Source organism: Equus przewalskii, chromosome 4 (assembly GCF_037783145.1).
Source record: "Equus przewalskii isolate Varuska chromosome 4, EquPr2, whole genome shotgun sequence".
NCBI lineage: Eukaryota > Metazoa > Chordata > Mammalia > Perissodactyla > Equidae > Equus > Equus przewalskii.
In genome coordinates this window covers 29,330,308-29,349,296 of record NC_091834.1, presented here as the reverse complement: position 1 = coordinate 29,349,296, position 18,989 = coordinate 29,330,308, and the positions used below count along the sequence as shown (strand labels likewise).

Sequence of the window (18,989 nt, the reverse complement as noted above, 5' to 3'; positions counted from 1 at the left end):
AACACACTAGCCATGTGGCTTTTAGTGTTGACATATGACTAGTATGGACAAGGAACTGAATTTTTAATATTACTTAATTTTAATTAATGTTAATTTAGATAGCCTCATGTGGCTATTGGCTACAATATAAATATAGACTATTAAAGCATTCGTTTACTCAACACATTTTTTGGTAACTGACCCTGTGCATGACACTGTGCTAAACAGTAGTTTTATAGAAGTTTAAACAAAAAGACATGAGGCCAGCCCAGTGACATAGTGGTTAAGTTTGCACACTCTACTTCAGTGGCCTGGAGTTCGCGGGTTCAGATCCCAGGCACGGACCTACACACCGCTCATCAACCCATGCTGAGATGGTGTCCTACATACAAAATAGAGGAAGATTGGCACAGATGTGAGCTCAGTGACCACCTTCCTCAAGCAAAAAGAGGGAGCTTGGCAACAGATGTTTGCTCAGGGCCAATCTTCCTCAGACACGTACACAAAAAAGACATGATACTTGTGCTCACTGAGCTTACAACCTAGTAGATGATATATGCTTAAATAAGAAAATACACAGATTGACATATAATTGGAAAGTGTGATAAGTGCTAAAATGGAAAAATCACAGGGTGAAATTAGGAAAAATGGGTGGGCTTTAGCTTAGTTATAGAAGGTCTTTCTGAGAAAATGACTTTTGAACCCAATGTTGAAAATGATTAGGAAATTGCAGGGCAAAGCTGACAGCGACAGGGAAGAATATTTCAGGCATAAAGAAAAGCTTGTGCAAAATCTTAGAGGTGGGAAAAAGCATGTAAGGGATTAAAAGAGATTTACTGTGACTGGAGCATAATGAGTAAATAGAAGATTAGCAGGATAGTGATTGTTTTCCTTTTTAAACACATAAAATTTCAACAATCTTCAGAAGTTTTATATTCCCTGTTTATACAGTCATGCACCACATAGCAACGTTTTGGTGAATGGCAGACTGCACATACAATGGTGGTCCCATAAGATTAGTACCATATAGCCTAGGTGTGTAGTAGGTTATATCTTTTAGGTTTGTGTAAGTACACTCTGTGATGTTCACACAGTGACAAAATTGCCTATCGACTCATTTATGAGAACATATCCCCATCATTAAGTGATGCATGACTATGATTAGTACAGACTGATATTACAGATACTGACTCCACAATGTATATGAAAGGCTGCAACAAGTTCATGTTCTATTAGATCCTTGATGCATTTTAATTCTCCCTTACTCCTATCCCAGAGACTTGATACTTGCCCTGTGGACAAGGGCTCTATGTTCTTAGTAATTGTGGTTTCCAGAAGATAAAGCAGAGATTGGGAAAAGATACAAAGACTACATTCTGTTATTTGAGATGAGAAACACAAAAAAGGTTTCTGGGCGTAGATTTTATATTTGGACATGTTGAACTTGATGTGGCTCTGGAATATGCTGTCATGATAGCCAGTTGAAAATATGAACCTGAGGCTCAGTAGTTCTGAACTCATGAATTTGAAAATCACGAGTATATTGGTAGTTCTTGAAATCATGGAAGTGTCTGAAATTGCCCAGGAAAATTTGTAGTGCGAGATCAAACAGCAAAGACACAATTCTGAGGAACAATGACATTTAAGAAAAAGCAGAGGAAAAAAGTCCACAAAGGCAATTGAGAAGTAGTTTGATAGGTAGGTGGAGAACTGAACGAGAGTGTTGTCACAAGTCAAGGAAAACAAACTGCTTTAAGAGGAAAGCAGTTGTCAGTAATTGGCACACACCCAAAAGGATATCAAGTAAGATTAGGATTCAAAATCAGGTATTTGGGGGGCCGGCCCGTGGCCGAGTGGTTAAGTTTGCGTGCTCCGCTTTGGCGGCCCAGGGTTTCGCCAGTTTGGATCCTGGGCACAGACATGGCACCGCTCATCAGGCCATGCTGAGGCGGCATCCCACATAGTACAACCAGAGGCACTCACAACTAGAATACACAACTATGTACTGGGGGGCTTTGGGAGGAAAGAAGAAGAGGGGGGTGAAGGAGATTGGCAAGAGTTGTGCCAATCTTAAAAGAAAAAAAAATCAGGTATTTGACAGTAAGGATATCATTGATAATTTGCTCAAATGCTATGAATGTTCAACCTGAAATCATATCTGGGCTTACATCTTTGCTCTACTTCTTCCTCGCTCAGTTTCTTGACCCAGACAATGAGGACACCCATCTTTTCCATGATTATTTTACCCAGCAAATGAAAGGTTTAAATTAGATCATATGAATTTTGATGTGACAGATACTGAGGAAGGTACTAGAAAATAAGGGTGACTTAGATAGATTTGTTTTCAAGCAGTTAACAATCTAAGAAATTGACGTAAATAATCTAAGTACATGGTCATACTACAGTGAGTTAAATGTCAAAGATCACATGCACACACACATACATATATGTCATACATAAACACTTTTGGAGCCAGATCAACTAACCATGCTTAGGAGTAGAAGAGTGGTAGTGTGTGTATATTGGGGGGTTAGAGACAGGACAGTTACCAAAGGTTACTGGGAAGAGATGATATTTTATTAGTTTTAAAGGTTGAAATTACTATTAATATTTTGCCCTCATTTTTAGCAATGTTTATACTTTGAGGATGGATCTTATTTCTCGATATATTCAGAGGCATTTGGAGACATATCTGGTGAGAATTGTGTGAACGATTTGAACAATGCAAGTTTTGGACAAAAGGTGTGGACGAGGAGAAGCACTAAATAGTAAAGAAACTGACTTAGAGGTTAATTTCATAAGGCAGTATTGATCACTGACACCTCAGGAGAATAAGTACCTTCATCCAAAGAAACTCTTTCAAATTCAGTATGTTTATTATTGTACATGGCAGAATACATTTGCTAATGAATTATTTTTTAGTTGTGTCATTACTTTCCAGTCAAACTACTTAATCAGTTGTTTCATATTTAAAATAAGGTGCTTAGTTAGCCTAGAATGATTTCTAAAGTCCTTGCCAGGTGCTATAATTCCTTGATTCTGTCGAACAGTCAGGATTTTCAAGCACTAAATGGTGTACTTTACACCCTGGACTGCTCTCATAGATGGTAAATTACACAGATCTTTGTGGTGAGGTACTAAATGCTGACTCAACCTGTTCAGATGAAACAGCATGTAATAAACACTTTGAAAAGATTTCTGTCTATTTACTTTGAAAGTTAGTCCTTTCAGATATTATTATTTATATCTGTATGTTGTTTATTACCGTGTGTGTGTGTGCCTGTGTGTTTCCCTTCAAGACCCACCCTGTTAAGTTAATGTGTGGGTACCAGTCCCTTCAGTGAGGCTTCCTTGCAGTTTTCCACCTCGAGGCTGTTTTGCATTATTTTTGGATTCTGTTCACTTTGGGAAGTGTTGTCCATTAGCTTACTTACGCTAGCCCACTCCGGATTCCAGCTGCAAGTTATGCCAGTTCTCATTTTTGTTCTGCAGTATTTCCTTTTGTCCATGCCAGGAATTCAGTTTGGATGGCCCTTTCACATAACTTGCCTGGAGGTCTAGTTAATAGCCCTTTGCTTCAGTTCCACTTGCATTGTCTATTTTGATATATGGTCCCATTTGAACAATTACTGCCTTTGAAGATTTGTGTTTTTAGGTCGATGACACTTTCCGTATTTATTGATCTCTACCAAGTTGTGGTTTTTTTTTTGCTTACTTTCAGTGTGTCACTTACAACCTGAATGAGAGATTTAGAGCCACAAGTTACAGATGTGCTTTTGCTTCACTTCCATCTGTTTTCCTGTCAGAAATTCCTAGGCAAGAATTTACACCATTGGCAATAGCTTTTATTTTTTTTATTTAATGAACTCTGGTTCTCCCTGAAAAAAGCAGCTTAACATGCCTAGATTAACCTAATTTTAATCTGTTAAATCTTAGAAACTGAATTCTTGAACATACTATATTACCCCCAGTCCTGCATTTTTAATAATATTTACAAGTTTTTGAAATAGTTAGAAAGACATGTTCTCCATTTCAACTGTCCAATGGCAAATCAAAAACAGTCATCTCTAAACATTAGAGTTCTTTTTTTGGCAGGGGAGGGGAGTGAGGAAGATTGGCCCTGAGCTAAGATCAGTTGCCAATCTTCTGCTTTTTGCTTGAGGAAGGTTGTTGTGTGAGCTAACAGCTTTGCCAGTCTTCCTCTATTTTGTATGTGGGACACCACCACAGCATGGCCTGATGAACAGTGCATAGGTCCCTGCCTGGGATCTGAACCCGCAAACCTCAGGCCATCAAAGCGGAGCATGCGAACTTAACCACTAGGACACCAGGCCGACCTCTAGACATTTTTTGAAGAAAAAAAAATTATTTTTTGCCTTGAAAGCCTCTACAGAATTTATCACTTAAAAACCTCTGTGTTCAATACCTGCCATACAAGTTTTTTGTTTGCTTTTTCTTCTCTTCTCTCCTTTGTCTGAGATGTCTGAGTTTGGATGGTTTTGTTTCTTCCACTGTTAAGGTATTTCAGGATTATTAGTGGATGAAGTACAAGACTCATTATTATTTTCTTTTTTTGCTTTTATATTGTAGTGATCAGAACTTTTTTCTGGCATCTCAATGAAACGGTTACATGAAACATAGTTATAGCATATTGCAAAAAAGACTCGGGCTGAAAGGAAAGTACAACATAGTTCTCTCATTTGATTCAGTGGGTATGATTTCACTGTCTTCCATTAGTTCATTTAATGTATTAAAATATCCTCACTTAAGCTCTTCCTCTCAGTGTAACAACGTATTTTAATTTATATGGCATGCCCTTCTAATGAGGCTCTGAGGATCTTACTCTGAGTTTTATTTTTTGTTTCTCTCTCATCATGATCATAGCTTCAAGTTTCCAAATAGGCCATCCTGTGTTTGGATTATCCTCATCATTCTTATTTATTTATACAGCCCCATATAGACCATCTGTATTAAGTTTACAAAGATTCTAAAATCTGTCCCTAGAAATAACTCAGTGAAAATTGAGGCAGCACAGAGAGAAGTAGAGTGGACAATTGCTCTATGTCAGTGGTTGTGATCCTACCTCCAGTGTTTCCTGGTGCAAATGAGTTTTTAGGCTATTGGATGGCACTTCTCAACACAAGACAATAACCTGCAAGGTACAGCTGTTATTATAAATAACAAATCAGATAAAGAATATGAATGATGTATTGAAATGCAATTGGCATTAAATAGAAAACACAAAAGTATGAAATTGCCCTAATCTTATTCGTTGAATTTGTAAAGAGGGTCAATAGAAAGTCTATGTATTTGCCTCAAAGTGACAGTTTCAGTTATGGAGAAGCGTTTTTATTGATTTGCAATACTGTAGTATTTAGATTACACTTCAAAGGAAGGTGGGTAGTGTTAGTTCAAGCTAAAATCTCTGAGATTAAGTGTTATTAATGGGTAGAACTGGGGAGAGGTGCATAGATATGGCTTTCAAAGTGTTTCAGGGAATTCCATTTTCTTGCCTGCACAAAGATGCAGAAGAGCAGCAGTAAGCAAAAGAAGTAATTTTAAGCAAAGGAAAATTTATCTCTGACTCCAGCATCAAACCTTTTTTTTTTTAAGTGCTTGAGGTATATCATGTTCCAGTGTCTATTGATTTGAAAAGCCTAGTGTCCGTCAACTTGAGTAAATTAATATGGGTAAAATCTCTGAATGCATATCAACATTTGAATAGAATTCATGTTCACAGATGTCTTGGAGATTTCATTAATTTATAAAATCTTCAGGATTTAAGAGCATAGGAGCTGAAAGTCGATTATTACATTTTCTAAGATCTTCTGTTTCCCAATGTATAGGTGAAAATGACAATATTTATAAAGTGCTCAGAGATCCTCAAAGAAGATGATATATACAGATAAAACTGAGTTTAACAAATGTACCCAGCATAGTGGTCTAAAGGTCAAAAGACATACTCAATAAAAGTTCATTTGTGACAGCTTGTAGCTACTCTGCATGTCTATGTGAGATTTATAAGGACTTGAGTTTGCTGGGACAGCAGAAGGAAATGGAATCACCATTAATCTGCTTCATAACTGATCTACCCATTAGCAGATACTGTGATTAGAAGTTAGTAGTATTTCATAATATGCAGCTAACATCCAATCAAATGATTCAGAAAGACTATATTTTAAAGCTGCTGAAAGATGGTAAACTGTTTTGCTTCTATTTAAATTTTTCTTTTATCTTTTTATTTATCACTTTAAAATTCAGAAATATTGCAAACATAAAAGCTATAGAGGGCCCAGCCTAGTGGCGCAGCAGTTAAGTGCACACGTTCGGCTTTGCAGCCAGGGGTTCACTGGTTCAGATCCCAGGTGTGGACGTGGCCCGGCTTGGCACGCCATGCTGTGGTAGGCGTTCCACAAATAAAGTAGAGGAAGATGGGCACAGATGTTAGCTCAGGGCCAGTCTTCCTCAGGGAAGGAAAAAAAAGAGGATTGGCAGCAGTTAGCTCAGGGCTAATCTTCCTCAAAAAAAAAAAAGCTATAGAGAATAAGAAAAAAGGCACCGTCTGCATTCACCACCCAGGTTGAACACATGTGGTTGGGCTTGTTTACATTTAATTCTCCGTTACTTTCATCTGCATCTTTGTGTAGAGGATGGCAAGGCTTTTGGCAGTTTGACCACAAAGAAGCTGTGATAAATAGAGTGGAGACACATAGAAGTGACTGGTGACTAAAAGCTGCTGATTCTGACATCTCAATAATAAATCTATTGTGTAGGTGAGACAGTTGTGTTCTTTAGAGCTTCACAAAAATAAGCAAGGAGGTGACAATTTAGTACAAACGTGGTTACCTCTCTTTCAGCCCTGTTCAGGGCTTAAATTTCTGAGGGGAGATTGTGTTGATTTGTAAACAAATGCAGGGACTGAAAGCCGGTCAACAAAGTCAGTCCACTGACGCTTCCTCACAGAGGAAATACACCTCCTTGTGAACTGAACTATGCCAGGCCGTGCCTCTGGATGTCTATAAGAGTTACTATCCAGTCACTAAATGCTTAGAATCCATTCCTGAGAGCTATTATCCAGAAACTATACTTGTTTCCCTGCTAACAGCAGGTGGCTTTCATCTTTGACCTGGCTTTTTGGAAATTTTTATGTTCTTATTCCTTGAGGGGCCAGGGAAGTCTGCTAGATGGGTAGCCAAGAGCATTTAAAGATTCTTTTGTTCAAAGCATTGCAATTTCCATTTGTCAGGTTAAAAAAAATATGCAAATACAGTATGAAAACATTTCCTGTCCAACAAATTTGGAGTTAGTAGAATAATTATAATTTTTTCATGTTCTTTCTTAAATATGGGTGATAATTGCAGATAGAAAGGGGGACAATATTTGAAAATGACATTTATTGTCACTTTTATGTAATAAAATGTTTAAAAGAGAATGTGATTGCTCATTATGATGATGAATAGTGGTGTATATACTTGTTAAAGGAATGTTGTGGAGCAAATATTCAATATATCTGTTTACTCATTAGCAAAATCATTTGAGCAGCCATGCTGTGCTAGAGGTAAAGCAGTAAAGCAAACATAATCCCTGGCATTATATTCATGATAGCTGATATATTTCTCTCTATATTAAATCAACAGCATTTTCAATATTTATTGCTGACTCTCAAAATATACAAATATAGGCAGTGAAAATTTTATAAATATCACAAATATATAAGAAGAATGCATTTAAATAGGTTTTAACTAGAACTCTGCTTGGTACAACTAGGGCTTTGCTAAAAAAATATAAAAGCTAGTATGTGAATTTAAAAAGATAATTTAAGCGTCTTGAGAAAAATGAGGTAACTTGTATTTTTTAATTTATTTAAAATTTCTTTCTTTCTGAGTAATTCCAGATAATACATTTTCCCACTGGAATCCTACTTTATATTAACATAGAATTCATTGTTACATTAGGGGGAAACATCAGTAATTTTGCCTGTTCATATTAACATCTGGATTTATATTTATTAAATCATCTGAGGATATTAGCCTTAAAAATAAAAGTCATATCTAGTTAAATCTGCCTTCACATCTGTAGACATTGGAAATCATCCAATAGCTAGGTAGAATACTATTTTTATTGTTGAGCAATGATATTCGAATAATAGAAGCACCATATACAAAATATAAATTTAATGTCAATTATAGACATGTTTGTTTCTAGAGGGTTATTATATAGAATATGTTATATATTCATTTTCTCAAAGGAAAACTCTCATCATTTCACTTCTTTGCTAATTACTAAATCTTTCAGTAGTTCTTCAGTTGTGTGCTAAATAACATACAGATGCTTCAGCCTCGTATTAAAGCCTTACTTTATCTTACCCCAATTTACTTTTATAACATTTTCCTCCACTATTTCAATTTATCCCAGTCTTCATCTAAACCAAATTTGTCCTGGTTCTCCATACATGATCTGAATTGTCCCACCTGTTGTCCTTTTCCCCTAGTTACGAGCATCTATACTATTTCCTGAACCCATCTCTACATGTCTGAACCCACCTGTTATTGTAAAGACAGTATGAAATCTAGCTCTTTGGTGACGCCTGTCCTCATTTTCTTACTACAAAGAAATTTCAGAGGAGACTCAAATTCCTTGGCATTTATCTATACTTTTCTAAAGACTTGAATCAACTTTATCTTGTATTTTTAGTTATTCCTTAATTATTAAGCATGTTTTTATTAAATATCTGACAAGCAGGGTGCTAATGACATATCTGGAGTAAAAACTGGGTAAAAGGAAAAAAGGAATAAAGGAGCATATTTTCTGGTGATAATTAAAAACTATTAGAAAATCAACTAGATGTTATGCTTTTTATTCTCACAATGTGTCAGCAATTCTAAATAGTATCAGTGATAAGATACTACTGCCAGCAAAGTCTTTTGTTTGTCCAAGTTCCAAACAATTGGTGTGGTTACCACCGTGTTTCTATTATTTGTATGTATATATACACAGTTATGTATAGTCAGCCCCCAACACACATGAAAATCAGCTACACACGTATTTCAAGAGTAATGAATGACTTGGAATCATTTAAAATTTAAAACAGTGAAAGGATGTGGGAAAAAAGGAAACCCCTACACCATGGTGGGAATGTGAATTGCTGCAGCCACTATGGAAAACAGTATGGAGATTCCTCAAAAAATTAAGAATAGAACTGCTATATGATCCAGCTATTCCACTTCTGAGTATTTATCCAAAGAATATGAGAACACTAATTTAAAAAGATATATGCACCCCTATGTACATTGCAGCATTATTTACATTGCCAACACATGGAAACAACCTAAGTGCCCATCGATGGATGAATGGATAAAGAAGATGTAGTATTTAGATAAACAATGGAATACTGCTCAACCATAAAAAAGATGAAATCTTACCATTTGCAACAGCTTGGATGGACCTTGAGAGTATTATGCTAAGTGAAATAAGTCAGATGGAGAAAGACAAATACTGTATGATTTCACTCATATGTGGAAAATAAAGAAGCAAACACACATATAGATATAGAGAATAGATTGGTGTTTACCAGAGACCAAGGGGATGGGGACAGGGCAAAATGAGTAAAGGGGATTATTTGTATGGTGACAGATGGAAACTATACTTTTGGTCGTGAACAAGATGTAATGTATACAGAATTTGAATTATAATGATGGGCATCTGAAATCTATATAAAGTTATAAAACAATGTTATCTCAATTAAAAAAACCAGTGAGCCATAGTGCAACTGTGAGGTGTGATATTTTGTTCAAGTGCAAATTTTAGTTCATATGTGAAATATTTTATTGAATTGGAATATCTTTAAATTTCAAGAGTATTATTCTTTTAAAATTATTTGTTATAAACCCAAAGAACAACTAAAGAAAGTAATAATTATTGTTTATTTACATAGAGCTATTAGTGAAAATTATTTTGTTGTTTAGCAGAGAGGGATGTGAAACACAATTCATTCTGGGTGTCACAGTGCGCCCTTGGTGTTAGGTGCTAAGACTGTAAAGGTAGCTGTGGTCTCTGGGCTCAGTCTGAAGGACTTTACTTACCTTCTCAGTTCTCCCACAAATCCAAGAGCCATCTGAGAATTTGTATTTTCATGTTACCCATGTTAATACTAAAAGGGAACTCTCTCTCTTCTCTTTTTTCCTTCTCCTTCTTTCCTCAGGAATAGCAACTATTTATATGGCTTTGAATTCTCTCGTTTGGAGTAGTCATTTTGATGCTCTTCTCTAATTTAATTTCATTTTCAGAGATAAAAAGAACACAGAGAAGACTGTTCCTAGATATTCAGACTTGAAATTTGATGGTGAACTTTTTATTTACAGAAGATAGACTGCATGAAAGATAAAGCTTTTTGGAGAATTTATATTTAAATGTAAATGCATTAATGCAAATAGTGGCTCCAAAAATCATTTTTGAAAGGCAAAGTTGAATACTTGATATATTTATACCATGAAACAGTCTCACTTTATTATAAACATAGCAGATCTAGTTGAGTCAAACAAAAAAATCATATTAATTTAGTGTTCACAGGGACATGTTAAATTAAAAATAAAAAATATAGGGGCTGGCCCGGTGGCACAGTGGTTAAGTTCGCACATTCTACTTCGGTGGCCTTGAGTTTACTGGTTCGGATCCTGGGTGCAGACCTACGCACTGCTTGACAAGCCATGCTGTGTCAGGTGTCCCACATATAAAGTAGGGGAAGATGGGCACAGGTGTTAGCTCAGGGGCAGTCTTCCTCAGCAAAAAAAAGGAGGATTGGTGGCAGATGTTAGCTCAGAGCTAATCTTTCTTAAAAAAAGAAAAAATACATCTTTTTGTGTTGAATTATTGAACATCATAACCCTGTTTATTCCATTTAATTGATTTAAATGCTTATGTTTTGCTAAATGTCTAAAGAACATTTTTAATGAAAGATTTCAGAGGAAAATAAAGTATGGAAAAACATCAGTTAGTATTTAAAACAAGATTGCTCTTATATGAATGTTATTGTCTGTATGTTTATGTTGCCTTGGTGTTTAATTAGTAGGGCACTAAATTTGGGAAAAGGGCTATGTTTAAGTCTGTACCAAGGAGTATTCTAAAGGATGCAAAAATTGACCCAAATCGTATGCATAATATACAAGTCAGTGCTAGCATTTATTGAACAGAAATTGCCTGGCCTTTGCTAAGCACTTTAAACATGTGAGCATCCTTATATACATTTTTCTATTTAATCATCAGAACAATCATATTTCAAGGCAGTAATCATGTTTTATTGTTGAGAAAACAGAGACTTGGAGAATTAAACCGTGTTTTGTAGGTCACGGAATAAAAATTGGCAGAGATGGGAGTTGATTCTAAGCCTGCCTTACTTACTGTGGCTTTGCATGCATCTGCTCATTCATTAGAGCTATGTTGGTTACACTGCATTCATTTAACCATGAGAAGAGTCTTTAATGTTGAGGGACAAAACTGTCTTTTCCCTCATTCGAAAGTTCGAGGACTTAAATATGTAGCTTTCTGCCTTTGTAAATAGTTTTAGTTGGTGATAGACGCATGTTTGTAAATCTGTATCTTTATTTTTTTCCTCTTTTTCAGAATGATGTAGGAGGACAGCGCAGCCTGATAAACAAATGGACAACTTTTCTTAAGGCCAGATTGATTTGCTCAATTCCTGGAAGTGATGGGGCAGACACTCATTTTGATGAGCTTCGTAAGTCACGTGTTTCTTTTTTCTTAAAAAAAGTCTTACTGCCTAATGAAGTAATCCAGCATTTATTTTATTTTAGCCCCAAATGCCTAATTATATAGCACAGTCAGCTTGCAGGAGTGGTTCTCACTAAGTTTGCACACGCAAAGAACATGGAGGTCCTCTAGGTGTGGGTGCACATTGTAATGAAGCACTTCCTCTCTTTGTAAGAGCCTTGAAAGTTATGAGGGAAACAAAGCTACAGCAAGAGACAGAAACATACAGCTCTGGGATTACAGTGTCCGTCCGTTCTCCATGCAGTCTTTCACTTTAAAATGAGCCCATCTGTAGGTAGCAAGAACTTGGGTTCCTTATTCTGCAACGCCCTCTGCTGGAGAGCGCGGGAGATTTGGTGAACTATGTCACTCCAGCTTGTTAATAAAAAGTGCTTTCCAGAGAAGCATTAGACAGACTTTTTATCCTTTATTTTCCCTGTTTACTCCCCTCAAAGCTAATTCCAGAAGGATTTTTTTGATTGTATAAAAAGTTAATTAACATCATTAGCTTTTATCTTCTTGAACTTGTTTTTGTTGGCTGTGTAAAAATGGTTATATCATTGATGATTTCGTCAGTATTGTATTTCACAGTGTTAAAGTATACATTCAGTATTCACCGATGATCTCTCATGTTGTATATAAGTATGCTCACATCTTAAATAATCTCTTAAAGAATATTATTTACACATACTTTAGTACCAATACCTCACAAGTAATACTGTACAAGTAATTAACTTGTGTAGTTATTTTCAAATTGTTATCAAATAGGTAATTGAATTACTAATAAGTTGACGCAATTATAGGACAAGACTTTTTTACACTGGAGGGTAAAAATAACCTGTGTTTTTAGTTTCTTTTTTATGTGAAATTACATACTCCTAATTGGAAAGAGTCATGGAGATTATCAACCGAACCATCCCACTTCTAGGTGATTGAAGTAAACACCTAAGAGGTTAAATGTCCAACTCAATGTCACGTAGCTAGTGAGAGCCAGTCTTTTACCTTTAGTTTCTGATGTCATAATGTAATGACTTTCACTATATTAATTTTATATATTGTTTAGAGTCTCAGAAATATCACTTTATTAAAGAAAAAGCAAACGTATAATACTGAAAAATAAAACTATAGAGAATCATTATTTTTTTCCCATTAATAGAAGATATTTACTTACTGCCCACAAGAGATGAAAGAAATCCTGTAGTATATGGCGTCTTTACCACAACCAGGTAAGTTAAAAAAAGATGCTTGTAAAATGTCATCATATGCTATCTTATTTATGCTTCCCCATTATCCTACAAAGATGGGAGTGTCACTGTTATTATCACTATTTCACTGCTCTGCTAATCTAGGCAAAAGAAATTTGCCCAAAGAAGACTTTGACCAAAGAAGAGGAGCCTATTCATAGTAAAAATTGGACTAGACCTAAAGATGCTTTCCTAATTTCTACCCCTGTATTCTTGTCTTCTTTCTATATAATACTGCTCCATACTTGTTCCTGACACTCTATGACTTCCGTAAATGTTGTCTTGGCATCTAGGAAGCTGTCTCAAACAACATATGGGCCCTACTGTCTTAATTTTATTTAGTTCAGTAACTTACATTTGACTGTGTTCAAAGTGTGCCTTTATTCTTGTTATGTATTACTGCCTACAATACATTCTTTGAAATACTTTTCACTTTTTCCACAACTCTTCTATCAATGTTTATCAATATATATTGATATTAGTATTGGAGGAATTGGCAGTAATATTGGTATTAGAGAAATGATCTTACTGCCTCCTTTTGAATAAATTATTAAGATATTTTGTAGGTAAATTACAATTTTTTTTCTGTAGCATTACCCTGATTTAGTTTGCAATACCTTATGTGTAAACGCAAATCTACTATTGGTTCAGAATATATCAGAAAACAAAATACTATTTGATTAATTATAAGATATAGAATGTAAATACTTAAATATGAGACTAAAGAAGATACCCTAAGAAGTTGCTATTTTGGACTCCATTTTTCTTCTAATTTAGATCTGAACTAAAGAGGTGTGAGAAGAGTAAGTGCCTGTGGTTACTCCAGTTAAGTATCTCAGCCCTGGTTCTCTTGGCATCTTTCCATTCACAGAGCTTTCTTTGAAGGCACTGTGTGTTCCACACACAAGGCATAGATATGTGCCAGGGAAATGTAGCCCCAAGATAGTTCTTTTCTCTACCAAGTTTCAGCCTACCCAGAGTGTGAAGTTACAAGTCAGCTCTTTGTTCTTGTTGTATTTTATCATTTCATTTTTCATGCCGTCCTGAAGACTCAGGGAATGCCGGGATGCATGTCACATCTTTTGTCCAATGAGACGATGTAATTAATCTGCAATAATAGCAATGCCATTAAGTATGATGCATCATTCCTTTTGAATATCATAAGAAGATCATGTGATTTTTATGGGAACATCACTTTCCTTCTTAGCAGTTAGTTTTCTCCCAGCTGCCTGTTTACTCTCAGCTCTTGGTGTTTCCCATTAGTGTCTTTCCAAGAATATTAATTATTGAGTTACTCATGCTAGAGAAGCCTGAGGTCATTTATGTAGTGCTGAGATGCTGTGTCTTTTAGATCATAAAGAACGCTCTTGTCTTTAAGAACAGGAATCACTGAAAGTTTTAGACTCAGATAAAATGTCTTTTAATTTCCAGAAATAAAACAAAAATGAAACATCTGATGACTAACAATTTTCATCATTAGTTTACAAAAATTTGTAGAATTCCCATGGAGCTTTCTGCCTCTTCATTATGTATACTCCAATCCTGCGTAATTATGATTAATTTTAAGCATCAGATAAGCTACATACATAAACTCAGAAACTCAGGAAGGAGCAAAAATTTAAATTAATAAAAATTATATGAGGAAATTATTAATAGCCAGTATTTATGGATTTATGGACGTTCACCCACTTTAAGATAACAGATAAATAAGATATTTATTATTTATATATCTAAATTATTCCTTTTTTAAAAAAGGAAGTAATAATGTAACTTATTTTGTAAGTTCATTAGAAGGCATTATGCCAGAATAACTTAAAATAAAATTCAAGAGCATGTGGATAAATATAATACTCTTTCCTGCATATTCCTTTCTCCCCTCCAATTTTTCTAGGTAATTCCATTTTATCCATTGTGTCAAGTTAGACACCACCTACTCCCTGAAAACTTGACAGCCTGTATTGGGTGCCTATCTGCATGCTTGAAGCTTATTACTATAATCACCTGTGATGTAACTGCTATCACACTTTATTCAGGATTACTTGGCTGTAAGCTCCTTGAGACATACATACATTTTGTCTGCAGCACCTATCAAATAGAATATGCTGAATATATTTGTCCACAGCACCTGGTTATAGTGTGCGCTTAATAAATGTCCATTGAATGAACCAGTGAATGATTGAATCATGTTGCTTTCTTTCAGCTCCATCTTCAAAGGCTCTGCGGTTTGTGTATATAGCATGGCTGACATCAGAGCAGTTTTTAATGGTCCATATGCTCATAAAGAAAGTGCAGACCATCGTTGGGTGCAGTATGATGGAAGAATTCCTTATCCCCGACCTGGCACAGTATGTATCCAACTTAATAATCAAATTATTTGCTTACACTCATACTCTATTCCTAATTCTATTATAATAAACTATGCTATTCACCACAGCAACATGTACTGTGGTTTTTAAAATAGCTATTATTTATTTACAGTGAAATATTCGCATTTCCATCCTTTTCAGAACTTAACATTTTTCTTCTGAGTAACAATCTTAAGTACTACAGGAAACAAAGCACTACATCGTAAGGAGCACACTATGCTGAGAATGTAGTGCTTATCCTCCATAAGTCTACAGAATCATCAAAATGATTTATTGTATAGGATGATGAATATTCCAAGTTAGATGGAAGTGCCAAATAAGTGTTTAATCTGCACATACAGCTCTGCTTATAGCTGGAGTCTTCTAGTTTCCACTTCTACTTTGAAAGGACTACATCAGTTATAATGGTTCATTTAAATTATCTCCTTTCTTGTTATGCATTTATCTTTTTTATTATGTTGCACCTTGGAGTAATATGCATATTTTAGACGGGGAAAAGACCTAGAGAACCCTGAGTCCAAAATTCTATTCAGATAGTATAAATTATGTTTAAAGCACAGATGGAACAAGTAAGAGATGTATTTTAGAGTTTATGTATCTGTTTAAAAAAGAAAACCTGCAGTTTATAATCCATATGTGCAATGTAAATGGAGGCTTTTGTTTTGTTTTGTTGACATGATTAAAACAGTTTATTTAAATATTTTAAGGTTGGTTAATTGACCTAATATAAAAGGAGAATTTTCTTTAATATTTTTCATGTAAAATCATTATGAATATTTCTACAAAGAGATCTAAACTAATCATCAAAATCTCTGAAAAAAATTGTTGAGTTAACCTGTGTAATTCTACTGAATTTTGTCTTTTCATATGTTCCTTCTTAAAGGGGAAACTGCTGGTAGCCAGGCTTTCTGAATGCACTTTTCATCCTTCTGTTATATAACCTGATTAAATTTGGGAAACACATTTTACAGCCATGTCCATTTTCCCTTTTGTAATTCCTCAATACAAGTATGTTTCGGTGATATTTTCTGGACTGATTATAAGGTAATCACAACTTTTGTGGAAATAATTTTTTTTTTGCAAATAATATGATTTTCAGGATTCACTTTTTTATTTTATTGAACATCAAAGCTATACTTACTTATTTTATTTTATTTTTTACCAGTAACATGGGGTGTAGGGACTTTTAGGGTATGCAGGTACCCTTCTAAAGGCTTTACAGTTTTTAATTTTCATAGTGACTCTCTGAAGCAAGTGCTGTTACTATTAATGCCATTTTGCAGATGAGCAATCTCAGACACAGATAGGTGCAGTAACTTGCCCAAGGCTACAAAGCTAGTGAGTGGTGCAGCTGAGTTTTAAACCCAGACACTCTGATGGCTGAGTCCAAGCTCTTAGTCCTTGTATTATGATACTATATTAAAACCTTTTTCTATTAAATTATATTTCTTTTCCCCTTCCATGGAAGATCTTTTTTTCTTTTTTTTTGAGGAAGTGTAGCCCTGAGCTAACTGCTGCCAATCCTCCTCCCTTCTCTGAGGAAGACTAGCCCTGAGCTAACATCCGTGCCCGTCTTCCTCTACTTTATATGTGGGATGCCTGCCACAGCATGGCATGACAAGCAGCGCCATGTCTGCACCTGGGATCCAAACTGGTGACCCCCGGGCCTCCAAAGCGGAACGTGCGCACTTAACCACTGCGCCACCAGGCCGGCCCCAGATTAACCACTGCGCCACCAGGCCGGCCCCAGAAGATCTTTTATTGAGTGTACATCCCATACATACACATATATATGTGTATACAGACATATATTTGGATTGTTTTTTTGAGGAGGAGGATGGTTAAAATTCAGAGGGAGCTCTAGCTGGGGAAATTTTACCATATTAGGATTCTGGGGTTAAGTATCACAGACTATCACATTCTGAGCTGTTTCTGTATGAGTTTGTTTTAAAAAAGAAAGACTGACCATTCAGGCCATTTTTAAAAAACATCTCTAACATCTGGATGTTATAGGAGAAAGAATTTGGGACTGAAACCGTACACATTAATTGCAGAAAATTATTTGAATTCATACATATATAGCAGTTGATTCTTATAATGCTAAGAAATTGAAATTAATTATCAAAATGATCACATGCTTATGCTTCCAGATTACATTACTTTCCAATTATAGGGTAGGTTAGAGGTGCTGCAGAGGTGGCTATTGTCATTGCTTCCCTTCTCCTGCCTGAACGAACTGTGAAGGCCATATGAGGCTTAAAGAGAACTCACATGCTCTGACTCTCATGCTCCTGACTCTCCTAAGGACACAGACACTTCTCTGAAATGTGAATAAGTGACCCTCCCTCTCACCAGATAGTAAAGCATATGTGTCAGTGATGAGGGTGTTTCATCAATGAGAAAAGAAGCACCAGTCTTTGCTGCTGAGGACTCAAAAGTTTACACATAGGTATTTTCTTGAAGAGTTCAGAATTATCTAGGGAATAGGCTGTATCCAGACTACTAAAGAAATAGTTAACTTTTTTCTATTTAACAATTTAGAAAAGGAAGAATATTATCAGGCATAAATAAATGCCATTTAACCGAGTTATTCCTTTATCCTTTCTAAATATCAGTATTTCTCATAGAATTCCTATGCTTTTTAAAAATGTGTTAACACATTCACATTTTAAGCTGAGCTTTGAGAATTACGCCTAATCTTTTATCCATAGCCCATTCTCAGGCCACTGTTGGTAACAGAGACAGAAAGGCAAAATCTCCCTCAGAAAGATTCCATCAGAATACTCTCTTTGAACAGGTAGATTATGTCCTTTTTATGGAACTTAGAGAGAGGAAAGAAATTATACTGGTTGCTGTCAGAGGTTATTTATTTTGCTTTATAGTTTATGTTAAAAGTGTGGTTCTTTCTTCTTCTTCTTCTGAACTAAGCTCAGATATGTCTATGCTGATTTTAAATGGGGAGCAACGATATAAGCCGGTCTAAAGAATTTATTTATGTGAAATAATAATATGAAGGTATTTTTAAACTATTTTTTATTGACCAAACTCTTCCAGTTGGTCCTGTGTAAAAAGAGTGGTGACCACTGCTCCTGAAAGGTTTGGGGGAGCATTGAGCTAGAAAGCTACAGTAGCCAAGGGGTATCAGTTGTTTCCAGTAACTAGGTACTTTTATAGTCTCTTTGAAATCTCTATGACCAAATTTGAAAATATCTGTAAAATCATACATAAATGTGTAAGCTTTTGGCTTCATTACTTTCTTAGTTTTTTAAAAATGGTATCTTACTTTTTATTTGCAAATAATGCTATTAGTTGGATTTTCCACATTATATTTCATATTTGGAGGGCTGATGTTGAAGTTAGGAACATCATTATCTGATATGAGAATCTGTTACACAAATATGCTTTTTATAAACTAACTTTGCTGTTTTAAATAACTCTGTATTCATAAAATTATTGCAATTATACTTCACAGTGTATTGAATAACTATACTTGTAAAATTTGATAATCTGTGAACCCAATGGATGATAGAGACCACATAATTCAGCCTCATTTTGCAGAGGAGGAAGCCAATGCCCAGAATAATTAAATAACTTCCCCAATGTCATATTGCCAAACACAGCAGAGGGAAGAGGG

The 18,989-nt window shown here is 35.4% G+C and overlaps 1 protein-coding gene across 1 annotated transcript in view; it reads left to right on the top strand.

Moving 5' to 3' along the window:
- The window catches only part of SEMA3D (semaphorin 3D), a 188,277-nt gene that overhangs the window by 132,964 nt on the left and 36,324 nt on the right, over window positions 1-18,989 (top strand). Inside the window, exons 9-11 of the mRNA XM_070615643.1 lie at window positions 11,599-11,713; window positions 12,902-12,971; window positions 15,190-15,334. Coding sequence (XP_070471744.1) covers window positions 11,599-11,713; window positions 12,902-12,971; window positions 15,190-15,334 — 330 coding nt within the window. The remainder of the gene's footprint in view (window positions 1-11,598; window positions 11,714-12,901; window positions 12,972-15,189; window positions 15,335-18,989) is intronic.